General features: G+C 33.8%; 1 protein-coding gene across 1 annotated transcript; it reads right to left on the reverse strand.

The window, feature by feature from the left end:
- Nucleotides 1-1,385: 1,385 nt before the first annotated feature.
- Nucleotides 1,386-16,790, reverse strand: LOC130047139 (WD repeat-containing protein 37-like). Its single transcript, XM_056141557.1, has 12 exons — nucleotides 16,701-16,790; nucleotides 14,858-15,092; nucleotides 14,319-14,389; nucleotides 12,304-12,411; nucleotides 9,827-10,021; nucleotides 9,024-9,211; nucleotides 8,841-8,898; nucleotides 8,512-8,700; nucleotides 8,216-8,354; nucleotides 4,142-4,276; nucleotides 3,603-3,717; nucleotides 1,386-2,690 (listed from the first exon to the last, which is right to left on the reverse strand). The coding sequence occupies exons 2-12, from the start codon at nucleotides 14,989-14,991 to the stop codon at nucleotides 2,568-2,570; spliced, it is 1,455 nt and encodes a 484-aa protein (XP_055997532.1). The 5' UTR covers nucleotides 14,992-15,092; nucleotides 16,701-16,790; the 3' UTR covers nucleotides 1,386-2,567.
- Nucleotides 16,791-17,023: the final 233 nt, after the last annotated feature.

A 17,023-nucleotide genomic window follows, 5' to 3' on the forward strand; every position in this document is an offset into this window, starting at 1 on the left:
ATCATGCAACTTTTTCAAAAGGTCTTTTTACCGTGACTGCCCGGAAATATTCCGATATTTAACGACCTCTGTCACTTCTAAAATTGCTCTCCATTAAACAGCGAGAGGGAGGGAACGAGATATACCCTCTTCCCAACTAAAGGATAATGTACTGTTATATATACCTGATAATTCCTGTATTCAGTATGCTTCTCTAAACAATTTAAACGGTGTCAAAAAGGTGGGTACGCACGCACTAATGACGAAGGTTTTAGTGACGGAAATTACGGATAAACGTTCCCATGCAGTATTCAGGGAAAGGGGTTTCACAGGAAACTTGGACAAAAATCACACCATCCCCGAAATTTGTTTTAAAAAACCAACTTATGATCAAATGCCAGTAAAAACAGGATATGTTTGAAGTCATAAAATACTTATTTTATACACATCTATTCAATTAAAACGGAGACAATTTCAAAATGTCATTAAATTCTTTTTTAATGGCTTGCAAATGTGCACTTACCGACACGATATATATATTCTGTTGGATAAACAAGTTGACCGTAAATTCATTTGAAACAGATTTTCACGCGTTATTTTGCATTAATTATTGATTAAATAGATATCACAGTTCACGCAGAACACGTTGCTCCCCTGACAGAAAACATAAAAAAATAATTCATTGCAGTAAAAATCAACTGAGAGTGCAGATGTTGTTATGAATGGTATTCGTGAAGTACTATGATTCCGTGTCCTCACTTCTACTTTGTGCTAATGAACATATATATGCGCTGCATTATTTATATATTTATTGTTTATTTATCTATTAGAATTTTGTATATAATTACAAAATCAAAGTTCTGTACCTCATGTACCATTGTGAATGGTTTGAGCGAATAAATGAAATATGAAAAATGTGTCCTTTGTCCAAGCTATGAGAGCTTCCCGTCAACAATTACACTCAATAATCAAATGTATGGAATCCGATGTCAATTTTTTTTTTTACCATGAAACAAGATATTGTATTTTACATTTCTCAATAGATGGGTTTTAGCATGTGAATTATTTAGTTTAAACCTCATTAGTGTAGATGTATGTAGCTAAAACAGGCAAATATAACGATGTAATATACAGGGCTTACAGTCCTCTCCAACACAGAAAATGCAAAATCACGGCTCTCTTGAGAAGTTTTATGTGTTGTGCATACCAAACAGATCAATATACTTTGCAAAGTCAGTTCGTGCAAAGAGTCAAGTGTCTGCCTGGAACTGAAGCACAAAAGATAACCTCACGGTTAGGTACAACACATTCTAATGTGGAGAATTCATTGCAGGAGTGCATCCCTCTCTGACAGTGTCTATCGCTATTCACTAGTTCAGAAATCCACAAATAACTGTTTGAATAAATTATGATTAACAGTATGATTTTATTAAATTACAATTAACAGCAGGAACTAGATGTAACTACAATTAACAGTATAAATTTGATTAAATTACAATCAACAGTATGAATTAATTACTCAATGAATATTAATTGATTTATATCCTGACACAGCACATGTTTCAGGATATCAAAAATCAGAAACTGTATCAGTGACTAAATTATGTCATGAAGTCACAAATATAATGTCTGCATAACAAAAAACAACTAGAATATTTGGTCAAATCTGCAGTATTTTAATTTGTAGGGGGTGGCATAAGATATATTATTCAGTACCCTTTGTTCCTTTTCAAAGTAGAAAAAAACCCTTTAAAATCTCGAAAATCAGTATCATAACATTCTTTGTAAAATAAAAAAAAAATCCAGTTGAATGAATACTGTGATGCCCCTGGGATGATTAACTACCAGTTTGTTTTGAGTTGTTATAAATCATCTCCCCAGAGACATATATAATGCATCACCCAAGTTTGCTACAAACACAAATTGTTATTACACTTATCTATTGAAAGAAACCCAGAACATCTACATGCATCCAACAACACAAGAACATAAAATTGTACGTGTAAAATCAGTAAAGATCACATTCCCAATCAATCAATCAATCAATCATTCCCTGACATATTATGCTTTGTTGTGGATTTTACGAAGACATATTAAATACTGTAACAACTTATGATGTAAAGAACAAGCACTTGTCACAACTTACAATGTACAGAACAAGCACCTGTCACAACTTACAATGTACAGAACAAGCACCTGTCACAACTTGCAATGTATGGAACAAGCACCTATCACAACTTGCAATGTACAAAACAAGTACTTGTCACAACTTACAATGTACGGAACAAGCACCTGTCACAACTTACAATGTACAGAACAAGCACCTGTCACAACTTACAATGTACGGAACAAGCACCTGCTGGTGTACATGGACAAAAAAACTTGAGGAACACTAGCTAACATTACATTGTACAACCAAATCGTGAATATACACAAAATCAATATTGCACTTATCCAATACTTCTCATAAAACATCTCTCAAATGAGTTCAAATTGAAGTCAATACATTTGATGATGCAATATACACTGTATTGAATTTGTAGGTTTACATAACAGTACACACATTATCTGACTTCACACTTCCTGTATTAGTCCTTCTCTCGGAGGTTGATGTTCCAGCCTAACACTTTCCTGTCGAATCCACACGAAAATAAGTTACACAGTGGATGGTCCTCTGTCCAAACAACGGAGGTCACCATCTTACTGTGACCCTGTCAAAAGTCAAAGGTCAAAAGTTAAAACACTTTGGTCAATTAGATTTTATACATCCATGCAATATGATACAATGTTCTCTGTCTGGAGGAAAAACTTGAAGAAAAGTTACAAACTTATCATACGAATTAAAGAATTGTATTGTTCTGATGTCCTCTCATGCCAGTAAACTTGAGTATATAGTGCTATAAAGTCAATAATAGATTGTAATATTTGTGTAACATTCATTTCTGCAATACCCCACCTTTCTGTTACCCATTCTGTTTACATGTCGGTTTTTATATGAAGTCGCCCCATTCTGTTTACATGTCGGTTTTTATAAGAATCCGCCCCATTCTGTTTACATGTCGGTTTTTATATGAAGTTGCCCCATTCTGTTTATGTGACTGTTCTATGAAGCTGCCCCATTCTGTTTACAAGTCTGTTCTATGAAGTCGCCCCATTCTGTTTACATGTCGGTTTTTATATGAATCCGCCCCATTCTGTTTACTTGTGGGTTCTTATATGAATCCGCCCCATTCTGTTTACTTGTGGGTTCTTATATGAATCCGCCCCATTCTGTTTACTTGTGGGTTCTTATATGAATCCGCCCCATTCTGTTTACTTGTGGGTTCTTATATGAATCCGCCCCATTCTGTTTACTTGCGGGTTCTTATATGAATCCGCCCCATTCTGTTTACTTGTGGGTTCTTATATGAATCCGCCCCATTCTGTTTACTTGTGGGTTCTTATATGAATCCGCCCCATTCTGTTTACTTGTGGGTTCTTATATGAATCCGCCCCATTCTGTTTACTTGCGGGTTCTTATATGAATCCGCCCCATTCTGTTTACTTGCGGGTTCTTATATGACTCCGCCCCATTCTGTTTACATGCGGGTTTTATGAAGATACAACTATTACGTTTACACTACCTGTCTGTTACTTCGAGGAAGTCGCCCTATTCGGTTCCCATTGATGTCGTAGATTCTTATGTGTCTGTTGTCATGAGGTATGGCAATCAGATTCTGACTTGATGAGACCGAAAGTCTGAAACAAATCAAGCCAAAGTTAGATAACTCTGTAAAAACAACAGGTTCAACATGTAAAGAGAGATAACTCCTGACTATGCTTCAATTATAATAATAAAGGTTGAAATTGAGTTGTGTTTACCTATGATGCTAATAATCATGTCGAAATTGAATGAACAATGCTCTCCTGTTGAAAGGAGAGTTGAATCTAATAATTGAACTTGAAATTGAATGACCTCTTTATACCTGTTGATGAGAGAAACGATTCTACTAATTGAGATTGAGGTTGAAATTGAATGATTGATCTGTTTCTACTTTTTCACAGGAAAATCAATTCTAATAATCGAGCTCAAGGTTGAAACAGAATGTCTTGACCTGTTTTACCTGTTGACGAGAGTGTCAATTCTAATAATCGATGTTGAAATTGAATGGTCTATCTATACCTGTTGACGGAAGAGTCGATTCTAATGGCTGCTAGGGGAGACCTCATGTTCTTGACATCCCACACTTTCACTGTCCGATCATCGCTCCCAGAAACCACTTTATCAGAGCCGGCAAACAGAGCACTCGTCACTGGTCTGTAATTAAGTCAAACTTAATTACACACAGTCACTGGTCCGTAATTAATTCAAAGTTAATTAACTTAATTACACACACAGGGGAACTGTTATGATAAAAACAAAAGTCTAAAGCACTGGTAATCTCTATAGTCAAGCAATGTCATGTAAATACTGTACTAGTAAACTTATGAAAAATGTCATGTAAATACTGTACTAGTAAACTTATAAATAATGACATGTATATACTGTACTCATAAACTTATAAACAATGTCATGTATATACAGTACTAGTAAATTTATAGACAATGTCATGTAAATACTGTACTAGTAAACTTATAAACAATGACATGTATATACTGTACTAGAAAACTTATAAACAGTGTCATGTAAATACTGTACTAGTAAACTTATAAATAATGTCATGTATATACTGTACTAGTAAACTTATAAACAATGTCATGTATATACTGTACTAGTAAACTTATAAACAATGTCATGTAAATACTGTACTAGTAAACTTATAAACAATGACATGTATATACTGTACTCATAAACTTATAAACAATGACATGTATATACAGTACTAGTAAACTTATAGACAATGTCATGTATATACAATACTAGTAAACTTATAAACAATGTCATGTATATACAGTACTAGTAAACTTATAGACAATGTCATGTATATACTGTACTAGTAAACTTATAAACAATGTCATGTATATACAGTACTAGTAAACTTATAAACAATGTCATGTAAATACTGTACTAGTAAACTTATAAACAATGTCATATATATAATGCACTAGTAAACTTATAAATAATGACATGTAAATACTGTACTAGTAAACTTATAAATAATGTCATGTATATACTGCACTAGTAAACTTATAAACAATGTCATGTAAATATTGTACTAGTAAACTTATAAACAATGACATGTATATACAGTACTAGTAAACTTATAGACAATGTCATGTATATAATGCACTAGTAAACTTATAAACAATGACATGTATATACTGTACTCATAAACTTATAGACAATGTCATGTATATACTGTACTAGTAAACTTATAAACAATGTCATGTAAATACTGTACTAGTAAACTTATAGACAATGTCATGTAAATACTGTACTAGTAAACTTATAAACAGTGTCATGTAAATACTGTACTAGTAAACTTATAAACAATGTCATATATATAATGCACTAGTAAACTTATAAACAATGACATGTATATAATGCACTAGTAAACTTATAAACAATGACATGTATATACTGTACTCATAAACTTATAGACAATGTCATGTATATACTGTACTAGTAAACTTATAAACAATGTCATGTAAATACTGTACTAGTAAACTTATAAACAGTGTCATGTAAATACTGTACTAGTAAACTTATAAACAATGTCATGTATATACAGTAATAGTAAACTTATAAACAATGTCATATATATAATGCACTAGTAAACTTATAGACAATGTCATGTATATACAGTAGTAGTAAACTTATAAACAATGTCATGTAAATACTGTACTAGTAAACTTATAAACAATGTCATGTATATACTGTACTCATAAACTTATAGACAATGTCATGTACAATTTATATACTGTACTAGTAAACTTATAAACAATGTCATGTATATACTGTACTAGTAAACTTATAAACAATGTCATGTATATACTGTACTAGTAAACTTATAAACAGTGTCATGTAAATACTGTACTAGTAAACTTATAAATAATGTCATGTATATACTGTACTAGTAAACTTATAAACAATGTCATGTAAATACTGTACTAGTAAACTTATAAAAAAAATGTCATGTATATACTGTACTAGTAAACTTATAAACAATGTCATGTAAATACTGTACTAGTAAACTTATAAACAATGACATGTATATACTGTACTAGTAAACTTATAAACAATGACATGTATATACTGTACTCATAAACTTATAAACAATGTCATGTATATAATGCACTAGTAAACTTATAAACAATGTCATGTAAATACTGTACTAGTAAACTTATAAACAATGATATGTATATACTGTACTAGTAAACTTATAAACAATGACATGTATATACTGTACTCATAAACTTATAAACAATGACATGTATATACAGTACTAGTAAACTTATAGACAATGTCATGTATATACAGTACTAGTAAACTTATAAACAATGTCATGTATATACAGTACTAGTAAACTTATAGACAATGTCATGTATATACTGTACTAGTAAACTTATAAACAATGACATGTATATACTGTACTCATAAACTTATAAACAATGACATGTATATACAGTACTAGTAAACTTATAGACAATGTCATGTATATACAGTACTAGTAAACTTATAAACAATGACATGTATATAATGCACTAGTAAACTTATAAACAATGACATGTATATACTGTACTCATAAACTTATAGACAATGACATGTATATACTGTACTAGTAAACTTATAAACAATGTCATGTAAATACTGTACTAGTAAACTTATAAACAGTGTCATGTAAATACTGTACTAGTAAACTTATAAACAATGTCATGTATATACAGTAATAGTAAACTTATAAACAATGTCATATATATAATGCACTAGTAAACTTATAGACAATGTCATGTATATACAGTAGTAGTAAACTTATAAACAATGTCATGTATATACTGTACTAGTAAACTTATAAACAATGTCATGTAAATACTGTACTAGTAAACTTATAAACAATGTCATGTAAATACAGTACTAGTAAACTTATAAACAATGTCATGTATATAATGCACTAGTAAACTTATAAACAATGTCATGTAAATACTGTACTAGTAAACTTATAGACAATGTCATGTATATACAGTACTAGTAAACTTATAAACAATGTCATGTATATACAGTACTAGTAAACTTATAAACAATGTCATGTATATACAGTACTAGTAAACTTATAGACAATGTCATGTAAATACTGTACTAGTAAACTTATAAACAATGACATGTATATAATGCACTAGTAAACTTATAGACAATGTCATGATAAAAAAATGACCAAAGCACTGGCCACAGGTCTGTAAGTACAATGCTATCCACACACTGATCACAAAATGGTCAATGTTTTATTTCACATGTAAAATCTCATTTAAAGTCAGCATTATGCAAATTCTATTGTTATTATAACAATCTAGTTTGCGAATGCAACCTGTCATTGGGTCAAATGCCGTTCGGCGTGTTTCATACCAATTGTTAGGCCATTCTTCACACACTGATTTTATCTATGGATTACTCCATTTACCTGATGAAAATATAGGGCTCATGACAGATGTGACTAGTCAACAGGGGATGCTTACTCCTCCTATGCACCTGATCCCACCTTTGGTATGCCCAGGGGTCCATATTTGCCCTTATTTTAATTTTGTATTGCTTATAGGAGTTATGAAATTGATTACTGTTTGTTATCTTCACCTTTTCATGTAATCAACATATGACAGTCCTACATATAATAATGACAATCAGTTCAGTCAAGTTTCAGTGTCACTAGCTTCTATATATCAGACTTAGTAGCTGACAATACACTAGTACATATAATAATGACAATCAGTTCAGTCAAGTTTCAGTGTCACTAGCTTCTATATATCAGACTTAGTAGCTGACAATACACTAGTACATATAATAATGACAATCAGTTCAGTCAAGTTTCAGTGTCACTAGCTTCTATATATCAGACTTAGTAGCTGACAATACACTAGTACATATAATAATGACAATCAGTTCAGTCAAGTTTCAGTGTCACTAGCTTCTATATATCAGACTTAGTAGCTGACAATACACTAGTACATATAATAATGACAATCAGTTCAGTCAAGTTTCAGTGTCACTAGCTTCTATATATCAGACTTAGTAGCTGACAATACACTAGTACATGTAGAGACATACTGGTTATGGCCTTGACAGACATTGACCTGCATGCTGGGACTACGGAAGTCCCACAGTCTGAAAGTCGTGTCCTTGGACGAGGTCACCACCAGCCTCTGAGAGTGATGGGCTCGCACATCTGTCAACTCCTGATCATGGCCTACAAATAATCAAATATACAGACATCACACTCTAAAAGCTTCGACAAAAAATACACACTGTTCAGTGAAATAAATTCCAATAAATTCATGGCTTTGAAAAGACACAGTGTAGGGTTTGATCCTATAACTATTTTTAACTGTGAAATCAATACTCACCAGTGAGACATGTGACTTGGTCACCAGTTTCTGCATCAAATAAAATGGCTGTTCTATCCCATGATGCAGTGATGACTTGGTTTCCTTCCATCATCCAATCAGCTGCCACCACTACCCCACTGTGACCTGTCAGCTCCATGGAGGGGGTCCTTAGAATAGCAGCCTCCCAAGTATGTTCAACACTCTCGGCTACAAGTCAGTCAGGCAAGTAAACAAACGACCAGAAAACACATCAAACATATAAATATATTGATGTGGCCCTATACAGTATTAGTGACACACTTTACAGTATTGGCAAGACACTTAACAGTACTAAGGATGTTTCATACCTTCAGGAGGCTCTTCTTTCTCGGAGTTTTCCACATCATCCTCAACAGACACTGCTCGCTGTTAGAAGGTAAATACAATATCTTTATCAATCTTTCTTCAATTCTGATTAAATGAGGTTAAATTGACATAAATGCCATTATACAGAATGTTAAACTTAACTGATGGCGAGACAGGACACTTACACCAAACCGTTTGTTGGTCTCTGGGAGGGTTACATGTGCCCCCCAGATGTGGGCTGTGTGGTCTCCTGATGAGGTCAAGGCCAGCTCTCTCTCGGGGTGGAACCTGATAGAATTGACTGAGCCCTGATGTCCCTGGTACTGCAGCACACACTGTTTGGTCTGTATCGACCAAACTCTTGCTGAGTGATCTTATCGAAAAATTAATTCCTTTAGTACACCTACCAATGTTATTCTATGCTGCAACTAATAATCAAAAACATAATGCTTTTACAAACAACACTAAGACTAAAATGTTCTTTAGTTTCTCAGGCCAAAACTATTCAGCATTTCATGAGGCAGGTACATATAGATTGCTCTCTTTTGCTTTTTCTTCTATAAAGCTGTAGTACGAGATAGCTTTCTTTATCACACAAACATTATAAATAGAATTGCCAAATGAATTATTTTCTGTACAATTATTACAAATCACTCACAATTAAGGGAAGAAAATTATTCTAAACACATGATTATAAAAGATTATGCACAAAATATTTCACCAAATGATCTTTTGATATCATGACACACTTCTGTATTGAATGCTTGAAAAAAGAAAATTGAGTTATCCCCCCTTCTCAATATGTCTATGATATGTGGTGGTGATTGAAAAACTAAAGATTAAATTTTGACCTATAGAGGACAATGTCTGAAAATTTGGAAATGGATTAGCTGTTGAACATCCAACAGCATTCTTCAAATAAAAAACACAACGAATTTGACACTGTAACAGATAGACTCTGCTGGGCTTTCTTTGCCACAGCAATTACCTGCTGAAGCAGTACCAAGCACCTGTTGACCAGGCTGGTTGGCTCGAGACACCATCACCTCCCATATCCCGTCTCGGTGACCTTCAAATTTCCGAACCACAGAAAACAGCAGTGATGAGTTCCGGAAGCTGGAGACAAATTTACTGGTGGAAGCTTTGTATGTTGTTTTTATTTTCTGAGAAATCTGACTAGCAGCTGGAAGGAAGAAGAATGCATTAGCAAGATGATACTGTTCTAAGTTCTGATTGGACCCTCTATGACAGTAATGTCATTGATGTATGCTAAGTTGTGAAAATAGATTGCCAGAAGTTTGTCTGATGATACAATTTTCGCCTGCAAGTCAAGAAAGGGTGATATTGATAAACAAATATATTTCAAAAAGAAATTGAAATGAAATGACCAAATTTCAGATATATCACCATAATTTAGACTTGAATCAAATGAGAGAAAAAAGTACCGATCCCGATCACAATGGATAGAAATTGTTAAAATAATCATATTCTTCTTAATTGTAAGCACTTTTTATCAAGAAATTAGATGAAGTTTCCTTTATAAATTCATTTAATTTGTAAACCATTTGACATCAAAGGAATGTAGTTTTCTGATTACAATGTTCTCTGACTTTCGTTTTATAATTTCGATTGGGCTTGGTTCAAATCTAAAAAATCACAATAATTCTGATTTTAACCATTTCATTTCAATTTCTTTTTAAATAAATTTTTGAAGACTTTATTCATAGATTAAAAAATATCAACAAATATCATATTCAATTTCATAGATATTATTTTATCTAAAAAATTAGAACATCTATCTGAATTGTTTAGGCATGTTTTATTAATAGATATTTATATCATGCACCAAATCACAGCAAAATTTGGACTCTAGAATCTCTTATTTACAAATAAAACACCATTTTTATCACTGGAAAAATCACGAAAAAATCGAAAACTTGTACTTGTATCACTTGTTCAATAGTGAGACCATCCTTTATAGGAGATGTTTTAACGAGCCATTAAATAAAATTTGGATGTAATGAGCTACCTTAAGTTTAAGTACAGCGGATAAGTCACTAGTAAGTGCGTACAGATGAGCAAGAGCTCCACAAGGCAGGGCATTTTCCCTCACAAGTGTCTACCAGCTTTTTCTATGAACTCCTGTAGTGACCTTCGACTTTAACCTTTTGACTCAAAAAGCAATAGGGTCCTTCCTCTCTTGGTAACAAAACTACATCTGAAGTATCAAATCGATCGAGAAATGTGGCCTGTAGAGTGCCCACAAGGTACTCTATGAAGTCCCAAAGTGACCTTGACCTTTGCAACCCAAAATCGATAGGGTACTTCCTCTCTTTGTAACAAAGCTACTTGTGAAGTATCAAATCAATTGAGCAAAAAATGTGGACTGAAGAGTGTCTACAAGCTCAGTGTTACAAACATACATCCATACACTGCCACACATATACACTGCCACACATAAGCAGACATAGCCATACACTGCCACACATATACACTGCCACACATATACACTGTCACACATAAACAGACATAGCCATACACTGCCACACATATACACTGTCACACATAAACAGACATAGCCATACACTGCCACACATATACACTGCCACACACATATACACTGTCACACATAAACAGACATAGCCATACACTGCCACACATATACACTGCCACACATATACACTGTCACACATTTACACTGCCACACATATACACTGCCACACATATAAACTGTCACACATAAGCAGACATAGCCATACACTGCCACACATATACACTGCCACACATATACACTGTCACACATATACACTGTCACACATAAACAGACATAGCCATACACTGTCACACATATACACTGTCACACATAAGCAGACATAGCCATACACTGCCACACATATACACTGTCACACATATACACTGTCACACATATACACTGCCACACATATACACTGTCACACACATAAACACACACACATCCCGTTACTATATTCTCTCTTGGAATGAATTGTGAGAGAGTGTGATAAAACTGTCACTAGACACATGTATGTGTGCATATAAATCAACATGTCATGTATGTGTACATATAAATCAACATGTCATGTATGTGTATACACTTAAGTTAACATGTCACATGTATTTGTGTACATTTAAATCAACATGTCATGTATGTGTATACACTTAAGTTAACATGTCACATGTATGTGTGTACACTTAAATCAACATGTCACATGTATGTGTGTACACTTAAATCAACATCACATGTACATGTATGTGTGCATATAAATCAACATACCACATGTGTGTACACTTATAATATGTCATACTTCATTACTTGTTTGTGTTCCTAAATTTAGTTTCTGTGATTGTCGCTGTACACTTGCGTTTAGGTTTGAGACTGACGTCTGGATTATTACACACTTACAACGTTTAGGTTTGAGACTGACATCTGGATTATTATACACTTACAACGTTTAGGTTTGAGACTGACGTCTGGACTATCAGTGCTGTCCATCAAACTCTGCTCCCTGTTTGTAGTCTCTGGTCGCTCACTCTGGGCATCTAATCTTTCTTGTACTGAAGATAGAAATACATGTAGCTTTATATATATATATATATATCTAAGATAAACAACTTTGTATTCAATATTTGTATTCACCTGAGGATGGATATTAAAATCCAGAAAGTGCTAGTGATTTGAATATATTGTGGAACTGAATATTTTCCTGCTCTTTTATTCAATTATATATATATATATATATATATATATATATATATACACACACAGTATAATCTATCTAAACCGGTTATGTGTGGTTCCAAAGAAATTGCTCGGTTTACACAGAGTCCGGGGAGCGCAGAATGTTGACAAGAATGAGAGTTGCTTCCCTTGTATTCACTGTTTTTGCATACATGTGTAATGATTGCTAACGTTTTATTATTATCACAAAAGAATTCAAAATGTAAAGTGTTTTATTGTCGTGTTCTTTTGAAAAAGTTTCAATTTTTATTAAACAGTTTAAAATCTGGGAATTATTCGCACACTTTACTGTTGGTAAATTGTCGATTTCATCTACATCATCGCCGTCATCAAGTGCTACATTCTATACATTCGTCAAGTTTGTGTTGTGTTCGTCTAAAATTTGTTTTTCCCAGCTTTCGGCGTAAATGTATCGCTTTCAACTGTCTCAATTTGTGAAACAGAAACTGATGTAATGCAGAGTGATCGACCGGACATGGCGAGTTGTACTATCTAACTGCATATCATCACTGTCAGACTCGCCGGAGAGCTCCGGGAAGTCCACGGGGGAAAACCCTGCTTTTGGAAAACATAACTGGTTTATTTAAAAATTTTGTTTCATTCCAAGAATGAATCAAAATCATCAATTAATTGAACTCTGTCTTTTAATGTCAGTTCTCGTCTCTGTCGTTAGGGGGAAGGGCGCCATTACCTCGTGCGTGGTGCTGTTATAAATTGAAAAGTGCATCCCCCAAAAATCAGGTTTTATTTTAAACTGATTACGATTCATTGCCAGTTGCACTCTTTTACTTACCTGAGGCTCCCCTTAAAACACCCTTTGTGTACACTGCGTGTGATTGACTGAATACCAACAGGTTGGTCATCATGGGGTGGCTGGTTTAAATGCAATAATTAGAGCTAATTATAAGCAGTTGGGACCTTGTGTAAACCAAATACAATTGACCAAAACATTTAAAGTAGTGTATCATTGAGGCCGGTTTACACAGGATAATTAAAGTTAATAGAGAGCAGTGGGGACTGTGTAAGCCAGCCGATATACAGAATACGCAGTATCCAGAGTACAGGGAATTAACGGTCCTACTAAACAGAGTACGATAGAGTACTTTAGAGTACGCTAGTAAAATTTCATAATTTAATGCAATTTAACTGCTGTTCGTAGATGTTCTTACTTTAGTTTAACCTAATAAATGTATATCTGGAATATATTGTGTTTGTTTTCATTATTTTAGGAATTATTGTAAGTTAAAGTTTACCGTTTGATTCCGATCCCGATCAAATTTAATACTTTTTCAAAACAAACTACTAATAATTGGGATCGGGATGCCGTAAATCTTCAATACATTTAATGTTTTCTGGTCAAAATATCGCTAAAATACCAAATACTTTTGACAAATATTACACTTTTATTTTATAATCATCTTTATTTAAGTGGTATACATACAAATAAACAATTGAATTGCATTAAATATTGAAATTTCACTAGCGTACTCTAAAGCACTCTATCGTACTCTGTTTAGTAGTACCCGGGAATTAATGATAAAGGATTTGTTAAAGAAATATTTTGTGGCCGGAATTGACAGAGCGCTGGAGTACTCAGAGGCCGGTTTTGACAAATTATACTATATATATATATACATATACAACATCACAAACTACCTCATGGATTTTATCTTCTATGTTACAAATAGTTTTCAAAAATATAACTTTTTCAAAGGTTACTCACAAGCAAGATTTTCAGCATACAGAGTTTCAAATTCCTTCTCAATTTGTGCAAACAGACCATGTAATCTCTTCCTACAACATATTACAAATGTGAATGATTACCAGTGAATTTCTTCTAACATATATGAAGTGAAGAAATTTGTTAACTAAGTGAATATGAGCCTTGAGCTTCAACAGTTTGTTACTGAACATTTTTTAGCCTCATAATTGGGAAAAATTTTCAGCTTTTGCCAACTAAAACAGGTCTTTTAACAGAATGAATATAATGCGATAAAAAAATTTATGCAGTTCATTCGACAATGAAGATGCGAGTCCCACATTTTCAATGAAAATAACAAGAATAGGTTGCAAGCCAGTATTGCTTCTTGCAAATAAAGATATTCAATAAAAACAAAATGTTGAAATTTTATAAAATAAACTTAGTGTTAGTCAACAAAAACAAAATGTTAAAATTATATAGTATTACACTTAGCGTTAGTTCAACTTGATGACATTGTTCCTTTGCCTACATAATCTGACATTTCTGTATTTTACTTGTACCTGACCTGAGGAGGCATCATATCTACATCCGAGTCAAACCTCAGCATGGGCGGAGTGGACACCTCCTCACTTGTCTGGTTTCTACGGCGATTGCCTTTTGACTTTGACACTGGCTTATTGCTGTCTAATGGCATGGTAAACAGGTAGTGATCTATCAGTCGTCAGTTTGGAGATATCTTGGGAAAATTCTTATTGTACAATCAGTCAATGCAATGTTGCTCACTTCATCCTTCACCTGTAATTTTTTTCCTATTACTTAGTATATATACATAATCCTTTGATCCGCTCATCTACCATCATTCATTAGATTGATACATAATGTCACATACATATCATGTGATTAACACATGGGACTTAAAAATTAACACATGTTGAATGAAAAGAGTATCAGATCTAAGTCAACAAACTATGTTTGAAGCATGTAAGCCCCCTCCCATCCATAAATCTTCTTATGTAATACACCTAATGGCATCATTTCCAATGTTGACACATTCTGCGACTGTGCTCCGGATGGAGCCATGTACATTATTGGAAGAAGAAGAAGAGAATATTCCTACTCACTTTCTGCTGCTGACGATATCAGCAAAAGTGCAGCACATGGTCTATTTGCTGTTGCAGAATGTGCTGACCAGGGATCGAAATTAACTTTTTTCACTACTAGCAAATTTTAGCTAGTGGATTATTTTCAAACTAGCAAAATTGAGCTTTTACTAGCATTTTTCAATCGATTGCTGTTTTACAGGAATTTAAGAAAACAAGTATGTATCTATATCAAAATATAGGGAGAATCTTTTAAAGTCTTCTTTAAAGTGCAATAATAAAAATAATATTGAGAATTCTTTCATTTAAAATTTAATGAATTATCAGACAACATACATGTACCATTGGGGCATGATGAGACCTTGGCCTTAGTTATTTATTCGATCCACGTTTACTTTTTCAATATTTGTATATTCATTCTGTAAAGCGTTTCTATGCACAAGACAAAATTATTGTAAACTTCAAAGTACAAACCAATGAAATCTGGAAAAAGATTGTTGTTTTTTTTTCACTTGCAAAAAGTTGCCATCACTTGTGATTTTCCACTTGCAATTACAATTTTTAACATGCATTTAGCGAGTATCTCCCCTTAATTTCGTTGCCTGGCTGACCATGTTAATTAATCTACTTAATTAACCCAAATGTCTTAAACAATATGTAGGCAATGTGATTTAGACCAAAGGGACCTGTAGAGAAATATTTGACCGACACTGACAGCCAGGTTGGGAAAACTTCCCCTATAGTGAGATATTCTCCCTAAAACGTGATTATCCCTCTTTAGCGAGAAAGTAAACTTTACCATTAACCAGTGTTTTGGTGTCTTTATTGAAAATAATGGTAAATCTCGTGCAACGCTGAATAAGTGCAACACACATTCAACATGGCGCGAATTGTTTCTATGAAATTGATAACACAGTCAAAAAATTGCATACCAAAGTTGCTGCGTAAGAGGGAAGCAGTCTGAAATCCAATGCACATCGTGAGTGTTTTTGTTTTGATTAATATATTTGCAGAAGTATCAGACATTTTAGCACTTTTTCTCCTTTTCACGTGAAACACAAAGAGATGTACTCCACGAGTGTTTTTCTAGGTTGTACGGGATATATTTATTTTCGCTTGAGAGCGATAATTGCGTTTTAGCGAGAATATCTCGCTAATGGGGAAGTGTTCCCAACCTGACAGCTGCCTAGAGGTACGCGACCTCCTGTGGATGACGCTACTTAAACTTCTTAAGATAAATTTAAATCTTAGAAGTTGCTGCATCTGGGAAAAGACACGCAAATATACAGAGGTGCTGATTTACCTAAATCAGAAAAACTCCAGAAATATGATGATGCAGTCGTCAACGGTCGAAGAAAATATATCTAAATTTTACCCGGAAACAGTTATTATGCAGATATAAAGCAAAACCGAACATGGTCACGAATATTATTCCCGAAAATTTAATGATTATTTTTATTTCACATCTAAACGGTAAGCACTGGTTTATTTTTCAAGCGACTCAGTGAACAGCTAGCGAAAGTCGTCCGGGTCTGGCGTATCGCCTTTGAGGCTTCCAGTGGGTCAAGGACAAACCCTAATGGGGGAGGGGGAGGGGGGTGGGGGTATCAGGGGCGGATCCAGGAA

The sequence above is a fragment of the Ostrea edulis genome, chromosome 6, assembly GCF_947568905.1.
Source record: "Ostrea edulis chromosome 6, xbOstEdul1.1, whole genome shotgun sequence".
NCBI lineage: Eukaryota > Metazoa > Mollusca > Bivalvia > Ostreida > Ostreidae > Ostrea > Ostrea edulis.